Below are 12,596 nucleotides of genomic sequence, written 5' to 3'. Positions count from 1 at the left end.
TTTTTTGTTTGATTTTTTGTTTGTTTGGTTTTTTGGGGGCAACAAAACTATCAGTTCACCCATATTTAGGGCTGTGACTTTTAGTTTAAAGTGAGGATACGTGAAATAGGTGCTGTTGTGTAAAATGGAAAATTTATTTTGTTTGGGAATTTCAGTAAGTTAGTTCATCAGTGGTCACTTGACAGCCCCATCCCCCCGTAAATGCAGCACTAAGTTGTTAAAAAGCGACTTATAAGACAAAACCCCCAAACAACTGGTGTAGCTGCATTTTTTGCCTAATTTTACAAGTATTTTTGGTGGAGGAAACTAAATTTTTCCCTTGAAAATCAACTTGTGCTTATTAAAACAGAAAAATTCTGAACAGAGATTATTCTTTTCTTTGAGGGAGTGAAAAGCAGGAATGTGCTGGAGCTGTAGGTGGTTTTGCAGCCTCCAAATGGCCATTTAAATTGTAGTAGACTAGATAATATTTTGTTGAAAACTAAGAATTTGGCTTGCAGCCACCAAAGATTCTGCATTGCAGCACGAAGAACAAGCCATCCCTGCACAGCCTTCATTTAAACAGTGATTTTTGCCATGGCTTTTCGTGTTGCTGCTTCCCAGGTTATCTCATGGCTGTTGTGCTATTTCTGAAGTTCCCCATTTGCTTCCTTGGGGTGGGGCAGGAGGGTTTGGTTGTGTCCAAGAGCTGTTTCCGTACTGTAATTCAAGAGGAGGCTACTGTATGTTAAATATAGAGTGTCCTGCCATTAACTCACACTTGCTCAGAGCGCTGCAAGCCCAAACTTTCCTGCTGAGCGCTGCTCTTGCAGAGCAGTGGAACTGAAACAGACCCAAAGCTGGGAGAGCCATTCCTGGGGGATTTGAGCTGCTTTATGCTGTCCAAACCCAGCCTGCAGAGATGTCTGGGAAACACACGATGTTCAGGGGTCATCCTGAGCACCAGCTGTGAGACCTTCAAGGCTGTATTTTATGGTGGAATCTGCTGACCTGCAACTGCTCATTTGTAATTAGTTGAAAGAGACAGGCAGTAGATGGGGGGGCAGAGCAGGGGATCCTAAGGGTTACAGATTGTATTGTTATGCTGTTGGCTGTTCCCTCCTAAGCATGCCACCGGAATCTGCTTGTGGGCTGTGTCTGGAGGTTCTCAAGTCACTGGTTACCTGACATCATATTAACCCTGTCTTTACCACCATAAATGAAATTTGATTCAGACAGCAATAGCAGATTTCTGTACAACCACATGACTCTTGAGCAAGCTGAACTGTAGCCCTGAAGAATTGTGAGGAGTTTCTCAACACAGCAGAGATCTGGATCCTCATCTCCAGAAAGATGATCACTTTTCTAGCTCTTACCTGAGAGAGGCCACAAAGATATGGGAACAGGTTTTATTTGAATTAAGTATACCATTGGGAAAAAAAGGTTGTTGAACAGAGATGACCTTGGGAGTGGCACGGAGATGATGAGCAGGGAGCAATGCCTTTGTCTCTCTCCTTATACAAGAATCTGGGCAAGAGCAGACTAAGCCAGATTTTAGGATAAAAAGAAACAAAAAGAGCCTGTGAAGAAAAGGTACTAGCAAAGTATGTAGTTTAGACTGCGGAATCCATGGCCGCAGGATGCTGGTGAAGCTAAAAGATTTAGGACTGGCCAGGATCCAGGACAGAATCACCTCGGGACATCCCCACACCCTGTTTGGGTGTTTTAGGGGTTCCTTATTTCCCTCGACTGGCAGGGCTTTTTTCCCCTCAGCCTTCCTTTTGGAGACACTTTCTCAGATACTGAAGCAGGCATTAGCTTTTTGAACTTGTAACTTACTTCAGTATTGAATTGATTCCTTTTCTGTCTCTGCCTAATATTCATCAGCATTTTTACAGGTTGCTCCTGCATATTAATTTGCTGTAATATGCTTTAAAAAATGGGGGGAAAACAACTTTGGATTTTACCCACTTATACACAGGACACATAGGACACTTCATTAGTTCTTCAAGAATCTTCTGAAGACAGGTTTTATTTGCCACAAAGCCAGCTTTCTCTTCTGGGGGTTTCCTATGGGAAGGGCTGATGGAGTTTGCAGTTTGACCCTCAGTCACCAGTCCCTTCAAGTGTGTGACCTCTTGCAACACTGGTACTCTCCAGACTGCCAGTGATACCCACACTTCCTTGGGTGATGAGCGAAGTACCTTTCCTTTGAGTCACTGGTTTGCCTTTAATGACAATTATATTGCTGTATGGAAACTAAAGGCTCTCCTCTGTAGATACAAACCCAGCTTTATTTCCATTGCAATGAATGATAGGCAGTTGTAATTAAATGATTCTGAGATAAGTGCAGTGTAGTTTGCTTTTCCTTCATTTTCTGCTCTGAAGATTTTGCTTGCTGCCTTGACTGACTGCATTTTTGCTGATATCAACCATGTGTTTTCAGTAAAATAAACTTTCCTTGGGCTTCAGCAGTGCTTAAAGAATATTGCAGTGTTAGGAGAGGGAGTGGGATTAAGAGTATGGCAAATGAGGAGGTGTCTGATCTTAAAAAAGTTGTTACTTTAACTCAGCGCATCTAAATGAGTATCTGAAGAAATTCTACCCTGAATCAAAATGCTGGCTACCAGAGCTTGCAGATGTGGATGATTGGCTTCTCCTTGCAGGGAGGAGGCTGGATAGACCCAGGGGTACCTCGCTGAGGGATTGATTCTGTACCTCCTGCAGCCCAAGCAAAGTGCATTTCCTGGTGTTTCTTACAGGAATTTAATGCTGCCTATCTCAGAACAGCTTGGAACAACAAGGCCTTTTTTCTTTCCTGCCTTAGAAACAAGGCTTCCAATGGGGATTTCCGGAAGGAGCACCGGGAGAGGAGTCGCAGCCCCATTGAGAGGGCAGCTGCCCCGACAATGAGCCTTCATGCCAATCACATGTACGCCTCAATCCCAAGCTTGAGCATGGATCAACCTCTAGCACTGACCAAAACCAGCATGGATGCAACCAGGACAGTGGGCATCACACCAACACTGACTTCTGTGGAACGGCAGCAGGTATGGGCTGGCAGGAGCTGTGTGGGGTGGAGTGCTGGCTGTGGACACAGCGAGGACTCCCAGGTGTAAGCAGAACATTTTGTGAATTACAATAGGTAGGAGATACTATTCCTCAGGCAAAATATTTTTTAAAAACACACAATGAATGTCACAGGTCATCATGTTTAATGTGAATATATCACTGATGCTAAATGTATCTGTCACAGATTTCTTGGACTTTCTGCTTTCCCTGATGCATATGTTTTAATTGGGAATGCAAAGTGTGAGGTTCAGTGAAGCCCCAGTTAACTGCTAGGCAATGACTGATGCAATTTCCAGGTAGAGGGTATCATCTGTGCCCCTCTTGGTGATCCATGTGTGCTTCCCTCCTCTCTGTCCCGGGTCTCTCCCACCAGGACTAATGAAAAATGGGTGCAGGACAAAAAGGGCTTAAGGGAAAATTTTGCACTGAATGTTCCAGGTGAAAGAAGCTGGAATGATCTTAGTTGTTTTAGCCAGCCAAAAGCTGCATTGTTCAGAGCAATGTTGTGTCACTAAGCCATAATGACTTTTCCTAAAGCCAAGTAATTATTTTTAATTATTTTATACTTTATTTCCATATGCTGGAGTGGTTGTTGGAGGGGTTTTTTTGTTGGCTGGTTGTTTTTTGACTTTCTTGCACGTTGCACTTGTTTTGCTTCAGAAGTGCTGACTGTGAGCCTGTGCAAGTTCCATAGGAACAGTTAAGTGTCAGACTTGCTTAAATCCCTCTTACAAGTGGAGAGACAAAGCAAGAGAATTGAGTTGTGATGAGCTGCAGCACTGAGAAATGAAACTGGCTCATGTACCCAAATCCATCCTTCCTTCCTTCCCCCTACAGTGATGCCCTGCAGAGGGGGAACACTTGGAGTAGATGGTGTTTCACATGCTTTTCACTGGAGCCATCAACTTCCCATCCACTGCAGATTTTTATGCGGGTTGGCTGTGTACACAAGTCCCTTACATTTTGCTATGCCAAACCCCCTGACTTTGCACTGCTGCTCTCTCACACCCCTTGGCAGTAGCTTGCAGAGCTGTTGTTCAGTGCTCTTGGTTATCAGTGATGACAGAGGAGGAAGGGACAGGCTCCAGTGACAACACTGGTGCCCTTTGACAGCATTACTGCTGTGTCCCTGCTCAGCAGCTGTACCACTGACACTCTGTCTGACTTGGGCTGATTCCTGCTGCCCAGTACTGCATTCCTCCCTCCTGTTACCTTTTATGGTTTGAATTAGATTACAGTAGTTTTTCTTGGGAAAATAGGATGTTGAGGTAAGACCTTGCTAAGATCACAGAATACAAATCATATAAAATAAAAGTCTATTGATAAAAAATAAAAGTCTAGTGATAAAGAAACCTTAGGTTGATGATTCATTGTTTGGTTTTGTGCCTTTTTTTTTTAACCTTAACATGTTGAATGGGACTTCATCTTATCTGTTTCTAATAAACAGGTGGGGAAAAATTTCCTTCTTATTTTCAGCAGGACAGGGTTATTCAGTATTCTGTTGTACTCATTGCTACTAAGTTCTCTATGTATTTTCAGTATTTTCATACAAGTGTCTGTATCCTGCTGTGTGCTCTGTACACACACACACAGTCATAGCAGGGGACTCTGTAAGATGCCTTATCCTTCATCTTGGATCCTTCATGGTGTTGGCACATGAATTCCTGAGACATTATTACCTGTCTCTCTCTACTTCCCACCTCTTGCATGTCCAAAATACTCTTTTGAAAATATTAGCATACATACCCTTCTCAAAAAACACTTTGAAGAGTGTTAGTCTTGGTCATCTTGGTCCCTATAGAAAATAAATTCTTCCGCATGTGAAATGCTTACAAAAAAATCAAATACTTCCTTTTTTTCCTTTATTTACTTTTTTTTACTTTGTTGTCAGTGCAGTGAGATGTAGCTAGCTTGTTGTGTAAAATTCCTGTTGTGTCCTGCCAGATGGTGTTAAACCTCCCTGAAAAGCTCAGCTCTTTTACTTTACAGGTCTTGCTCTTTACTGGTAAGAGCAAGACTTTACTGGTCTTTCTCTTACTCTACCTAAAGTACCACCAAACAAGGAAAACTCCCTCCTTCCCCACTGCCCTTGTATGGGGGTAATGCAGTGATTTTTGTGGGTTTGCTTCACAGATTTGTAAAATGGACAAGACGTTAAATTACATCAGTTCTATTAATTTTTTTAAAAACTTAACAATTAACTTGCATTGAGTGTAATGGACTCTTTGTATCAGAAAATATACCAAAGATGCAAAACGAATCTATTCCAATACCTGTGTTCTTTCCCTTCAGCCACCTTTCTTTTCCCAAGGCCTTGTGTCAATGTAACATTTACATAGTAAACAACTATAAAAAGAGTATTTTATGTTTACACTTTGTACGAAGTATAGATGGCAGAGCTATGATAATGTAATATAGATTTGGGGGAATTTGCGTGTGTTAAGAATGAAAAAAGATGATGTTTATTAAGTAGTGCTGGAAAGCAGATTAATTACAACTGGAAAGTACTTGTGGTCAAGACTGGCTCAGGAGCTCTTCATATTACATATTTTGTGAGCTTACTGCATTGTGTCTGCAATATGGAATACAGAATTAGAGCTAGGAAAACTCAACTTCTGAATGAAAAATGGTAACACCAAGATGACAAATACCTCTAAAATCTGCAAAGCCCTTCTGAGTCCTGGAATAATACAGATGTGTGGCCATAGGTTGAAACAAACATTTGGTGTGTTGACATTTAGTGCTGCATATGGAATGTCTGTGAGGTTGCAACAGTCACTGTAAAATCATTTTAAACCTTGTAATGATTTGCTTTCACACTGCCCTTTTTCTGTGTGGCTGTTCAGCACTTAAATTCCAAAATTCTACCATTATGGAAATAAAGTGTGGATTTTTTTTTTTTTAAAGCCGAATATTTGGGGGTTTAATGTGCTTTGTTGAATTGGATAGTTCGTGGGTTTAGTTGGTGCTACTGTGGCTGGGGCTGATTGCTGGAGTGAGTGACAGCTTTCCTCCCTATTCCCCCCAGAACCGTCCCTCTGTCATCACCTGTGCTTCTGCCAACAACCGAAACTGCAACCTCTCCCACTGCCCCATCGCCCACAGCGGCTGCGGGTCCGGGCCTGCCTACAGGAGACCCTCCAGCAGTAAGTGACATCTCCAAACTCCCCACAGCCTCACCAGAATTCCAGGAGAACAGAATGGTCTCACCAACCTTAGCTGTGCAGGCACTGATGTATTAACAGCAATAAAAAGAGGTGAAACAGTGGACACCTCTTTGTATCCCTGCATTGCTCCCCGGACATGCACTTTCTATCCATCAATCCTGTGCCACTGAAGAAAGTGCCAGTTCAAAGTAAGGGGGGAGAGAGGTGCTCTTTCTTCTTGTTTTGAAAAGCTGCTTTAAAAAAACCAAACACCCCACACAGACAAATAAGTCATTATGTTTATTTTAGTCCATCTGACAAACAGCAGCCAGGGCCAGCAGATCCAACTATGGAACCATATTTTAGGAGCTGTAGTTTCCCCAGTCTTTCAATAGCCAGTAAACTCTTACTATTCAGCTGCAGTTGCAAAAATCTTTCCTGCAGCTACAAATACCCTTCCAAAGCCCATTTCCTCCACCCAGCTCTGCATGGATAACACAAAAACCTTTGGAGGGCAGTTGCTACAGCAACCCAAGCAGGAAGTTTTAACTTTCTGCCTTCTCTGCAGTTAGTACTTCTCATGAAATCTGTTCAGGCGATACTTGCTGGGAAACCTGGGGCTATTTCTGTTCACTCTCTCCCACTGCAGAGTGGGAAAGTCCAGGAGAAGCACAGTCCTTTCATTTCAAGTCCTTTACCTGCTGAGGCAGAGCTTTAACACACAGCATTCCTGAAAGATCATGTCAGTGGGGCTTTGTCAACCAGAACGTGTCCAGGGAACAATTACCAGTGTGATGTAGACAGGAACCTGGAAGTCCGTAGTGGGGCATTAGTATTATTAGTAGCAGTATTTTTTTGATTTTGTAAAGCTCAGTGTATTGTTGATAACTAGATTTAGAAGCTGAAGTGTAAACTAGAATTAGAGGCTGAAGGAGACCGTTAGACTTTTGACCAAATCAGTCAATAGGGACCTCGGCTGTTACGAGTTTTCGCAGAAACTGGTGTTCCTGGTCTCAGGAGAGCTGCAGGGGACCCCAGCTGCACTTACATGGGCTTGGGAAGAAGGGTAAATATTTCCAGAAAAGATTTGTCTCCTGTCAGGTGAAGAGGTTTATGCATGACACTCACATTTATTTTGGGATCAATCAAGCCCTGCTGCAGCACAGATGCCAGTGCCATGTATCCTGACAGTTCCAAGTGCTTTCTGAAAGATAGTTCTCATTTAGACACACAGATACTGTTTCTAAAATGTAAAACTACAGCTCTCTCATCTTTAGTCTGAGGAATTTCTGTACAAAACCTGTCTTTTCAGGTTCTTTGTTCCTTTTTTAGTAGTATTACATCAGTTTAATGCACCCAGTGCAAAGATAATGATTTAATTTAGTTTCCTGACTGCTCTGAGCACAAGTGTATGAAGTAAGATGAAACCCTGAGGTCAGCTCTTGGCATGTAATTTAGAATGAGGGCTCCTCACACCTGACTGGGACCTGATTTTAAAGAACCATTTACATCTTCAGTTCTGTTTAAGCCTAAATATAAGTTCTGTGTTATTGTTTGGGGAGAGGGTTTCCATAGAATTGGGGCTGTAACTATTAGTAGGCTGAGGGAGAATGTAATTATATATAAAATGCTCACCTGTTGCAGGTCACAGAAATGCAATAATACTTAACTCCATTTTTACTTTTTTTCATTTTCATTTTTTCTTCCCCACCCAATTCAGTAACAGTCCTCTAATGGTGTAAGGAAGCTTGGCTTTGTGCTGAGACAGGGGCTTTTCATAAGGGCTTGTAGTGACAGGACAAGTGGCCTTAAGTTAAAGGAGGGTAGATTTAGATTGGGTATTGGAAAGAAATTCTTCCCTGTGAGGGTGGGGAGACCCTGGCACAGGTTGCCCTTAGAGGCTGTGGCTGCCCCATCCCTGGAAGTGTCCAAGGCCAGGTTGGACGGGGCTTGGAGCAACCTGGGCTGGTGGAAGGTGTCCCTGCCCGTGGCAGGGGGTGGAATGGGATTGTCTTGAAGGTCTCTTCCTACCCAAACCATTCTGTGTTTTGTGACAGAAAAACAGGAGAAAATGTGGGTTGTGGATCCAGCCCTCGGTCCAGGGTTCTAACACGTCCTGTGCCTCCTTTCCCCACAGCCACCACTGCCTGTGACCCAGTGGTGGAGGAGCACTTCCGCAGGAGCCTCGGCAAGAACTACAAGGAGCCTGAGCCAGTGGCCAACTCGGTGTCCATCACGGGCTCGGTGGACGACCACTTTGCCAAGGCGCTGGGGGACACGTGGCTGCAGATCAAGGCTGCCAAGGACGGCGTCTCCAGCAGCCCCGAGTCGGCGTCGCGGCGGGGCCAGTCTTCCCCTTCCTCCCACATGGTCAATCACAATCACTCACCCTCCGTGGTCTCCTGAGGAGAGGACCCTTCCCTTTGTCAGTTTGCATGGTTTGACTGAGCTTTGAACAGTGCTTAGATAGTGTTGGGGGAGGAGAGGTTAGTTTTCAACATTTGTTTTTGTGTACTCACTTTTTTTTTGTGAAAGGGTGCCCTTAAAGATGATAGCAGGAACTATTTCATAAAGATTCATATGATGTAGCATCCTTTTTTCCTGCCTCAATTACCAAAGAAACCTCTGATGCAAATCTGCTGCCCCTTAAGAAAATAATGCACGCTAATCCACAAAAGCCATTACACTTAGTTGGTTGACCCAAGTCCTTTTTGCTTTTCTTAGCTTCTTGAGACTAGAATTTGTCTGGTTTGCTTACTTTGCTTTTTTTTTTTTTTTTTTTTCCCTCGGTGAAGTAATTTTGTATGTATATACTTGAAAAGAACTGTTATGTATGATTTGCACTATTGGAGGAGGACTGAAGTTGCACAGCAACTTTCTGGAAGAGGCTAATGTTTTGTGGGCAAACTGCTGAAGAAAGGGTTTAAGGATGACATTTCTATCAGTTTGATTTTTCTTAAAGCAAAACAGCTTTGGAAGGGGAAGTCTCATACAGGTTATAGGTCTTTCTCTCTTTAGATTTCAGGTGCTTAGTGCTTGCAACTGGACTGCATAATTTACAGAACACGGGCATTTTTTCCTAAACACTGCAGTTTGTTAGACTAGAGCTGAGGTTGGAGGGTTCCATAGTGCTTAACGATGCATGTTTTATGAAAAATAGCTGGTATCTATTAATGTATAGACAGTAAGAATCATAATACTTATTAGCTTTTCTTCAGAATTAGTTTATTTTTGTCAGTAACAATCCTAAATATACTTACTGCTGGTACAGTTGTACTCTATGGTATTTGTATTTGATATTCACTTTAGTAGCAGCCAGCGTCGAGGGCAGCTTCAGGACAGGCCTCGTGCCAGCCCTGGAGCTGGTGGCTGCTGGCACAGCATGCTGAGCTCTGCGCAGGTCCAGCAACCCTTCCTGCCTGCAGCTCTGCTGCTTCACAGGGATTTGCTTCCTAAACCCCAGTCTGTGTAATCTACCCTTAACTAGCTGCAGGAACTGCTACTGTTACGGATCTTGGCTGGACAACAGATTGTTACAGTTTGTGACATACGATCTTTCTTTCTGTCTTTTTTTTTTTTTTTCCTTTTTCTTAAGCCTATTCCTAAACCAATGCCAAGTTGCAGCAAACATTCCTCCAGTAGAGACTTTATACAGGTGTTACTGCATTTATTATCATTTGCTATATTAATAGCTACTAACTAGAAATTAGGCATGAAACCACAGCTGTGCTAGTGCTAAGAGCTTCTGTTTTTCTTGTTAAGTGTAACTACTCTCCCCCGTACATTCCATCTTCCCAATACAGTTGCAACTAGGGCTTTTTTTTTTATACTGGGTTACCTGAAACGATTGGTTCAGTGTAGAAAGTGAGAACTAGTTGGAAGATGAACTACACGTGATGTATTATGGACTGTGTTACAGTATTGGGTCCACTGTGGCTTTTATTTTATGCCTCTTTTTTTTTTTTTTTAAAGTTAAGCTATTTAATTCGGAAAGGGTGCAGGGTAGAAAGAGATCAGGAGATTGTCTTGTACTCTTGGTGAGAAGGTGGCTGCTCAGTTTTCTTTAAAAAAAATAGAAAAATAAAAAAAAAACAAACCCAACACCTAAGCCCCCAGTTTTACACATTTCACTACCATCTTACTGGGTAGTCAACGCTTCCTTGCTTTGGCATTCAGTACCCTACTCTCTGTAGGAAGATTGTTAAAAGAACACTTTTTTATATAGGTAACTTTAAGACCATCGTTACGCTGTGCGTAAAGAATGTACAGAGAAATTTGTAGGTATTTTTTGAGGAACAATTAATTTGTTAATGATATGTAGCTATTTAATTTTTCCCTTTCCTTTATTGTAATCATTCATTTATTTTTTTTTTTTGGTTGGAGAAAAAAGTTGATCTTTTTTTTTGTTGTAGATTTGTCTGTAATACAGTAAAAGTGCAGGAACACAGTTATTCTATGAGGACACTGCATTAGCATTAATAGCCACTCATTTGTTATTGCTAGAGGCTACTGAGCAGTATAACAGTCAATACTAATACTGTAGATGGACTCTGTGGAAAATGTGACTCCTATATTTCTTTGTAAACACAAGTAAGATAATGTTTTTAAAGCTAATATTTTCAATAATAGCTGTTTTACAAGGTTACATTTACTTATCTGAGATAGGTAAATGGATTTGAGGGCAATAAGGATTTAATGTGCTATGTCCAGTAAAACATACCTTATTGGACACAACAATGTCATGAAAGCCAAAGGGTTGGGGGGAGGTGGAAGGACACTAAACTGAACTCACCATCATGAGACGTGGTGAAGTTTCTTCACAGAGCCAGGTTATCTACAGTTCAGTTTAAACGATTCTGTTTTTGTAAATCTGTAATATACCATTCTTTTGTGGCCTTGTTTCACCTGGAAAAAAAAAAAAAGGTTTGGCAGGCCATCTTTTTTTTTTGTACTTAAAAGTAGCCTTAAAGAACAATAAAGTGCTCTTAAATCACAGGTGTGTTCCTGTGCCTCTGTATTGCCTGGGAAGAGAGGACATTGGTGTCTGTGCCTCTGGAGCTGGAAGCAGAAACAAACCTCTGGTCATGTCCTGGTCTCCTTCCAGTGAACCCCCCTTGTTTAGGACTGTGACTCCCCCAAAGAAGCTGCCACAGCCTCACCTGAGCTTGGCGGGGAGGGGTCCCTATGAGAGAGACTTTGTCAAGAAAAAAATCTTTTCAGCAACAAAAAGAATCTGTTGCTGCCCCAGCGGCTGTGCTGGGCCTAGAGAAGCTCACCAGCAGCTGCTCCTGAACAGGGACTGGGTTTGAAAACACCAGCTGGTTCTGCATTTCTGCCCCATTCATTAAAAGACTAATGTCTCAATTTTCTTCCATTTCATTTGTCCCTCAACTTCTTCAAGTGTTACCTAGAGAACAGGGAGAAGACAACTGCATTTTAAATGTCAGCATCCACCATCTTGTGTTGCAGGAAAGGCGCATTCCAATGGCAGATCATTCGTGCATCAACTGAAGGTGGTTAATCCTTAAAAACAAGTGTTCTAATTACCTGAGTTTGAGAAAGCTCGGTGAGCCAGGCAAGAGGCTGCAGAGGGCTTTTCAATACTGAATGCATGAGAGGGGCTTCCAAAATTAAAAAGGGACCCCCTAAGACACAAAGTTCTGTTTGAGCAGTGGGGACTAAAAGGTTTGGAAACACAGCAGGCCTGGCATGGCTGTCCAGTGGCTGGGCTTGGGATGGGGGAGATTCCGTGAGACCACTTCCAGAACGATTTGTTTAACACATCTGAAACACATCCCTCTTGTGGAAAGAGGCCTAAATCCATGTTGTGAGGGTGTGTGGGAGGGAGGCCAAGGACAACACGCCCCACAAGCCTCACAGTCTGCTTTCTAAGGGAAGCTGGTTTCCTTTCAGGAAAAAGTCATCCCTGCACCAAAGTTTTGGGGGGCCCATGAGACAAGCCAAGCAGCATCACTATTTTTCAGGTCAGTAACTTACAATGTGTTCCATTTTCTACATGGTAAAAGGAAGAAAACAGTAATTTTTTTTCTACCACATGATATTTCTAATTACTAAGCAGGAATTCTGCACAGGAGGGTGGCACAATGGCCAGGACAAACTAGGCCATACACACACAACCAGACCATATACACATATTAAGTCTCACAGTATTTGTAATGGCTCTTTTACAGAAGCTAAATGAGAGGCAACTTCCAGCTGTGCCTTTACAATCTCACCCCTACACATACACATATTTTTGCTAATTTAATTTTAGCCATAATGACCTGACCACAAATGCCCTCAAGACTGAGTTGGGATTTTTGTGCAGTGAGTGCCCTCTCTATGCATTTCAAGATGGACTGGTTGTGAAAATTACCTTTGCATACAAATGTATCCAGA

General features: G+C 42.5%; 1 protein-coding gene across 5 annotated transcripts in view; it reads left to right on the top strand.

Moving 5' to 3' along the window:
* VGLL4 (vestigial like family member 4) overlaps positions 1-11,190 on the top strand; it is an 82,944-nt gene extending 71,754 nt beyond the window's left edge. For all 5 annotated transcript variants that reach the window (XM_050328291.1, XM_050328287.1, XM_050328290.1 and 2 more), the window contains 3 exons: positions 2,807-3,029; positions 6,080-6,197; positions 8,335-11,190. In XM_050328291.1, coding sequence (XP_050184248.1) covers positions 2,807-3,029; positions 6,080-6,197; positions 8,335-8,603 — 610 coding nt within the window. In that variant the 3' untranslated portion in view covers positions 8,604-11,190. The remainder of the gene's footprint in view (positions 1-2,806; positions 3,030-6,079; positions 6,198-8,334) is intronic.
* The last annotated feature ends 1,406 nt before the right edge of the window (positions 11,191-12,596 follow it).

This window comes from Myiozetetes cayanensis, unplaced genomic scaffold, assembly GCF_022539395.1.
Source record: "Myiozetetes cayanensis isolate MyiCay16 unplaced genomic scaffold, myiCay2020 scf39, whole genome shotgun sequence".
NCBI lineage: Eukaryota > Metazoa > Chordata > Aves > Passeriformes > Tyrannidae > Myiozetetes > Myiozetetes cayanensis.
This window is presented reverse-complemented; position numbering and strand designations above follow the sequence as displayed.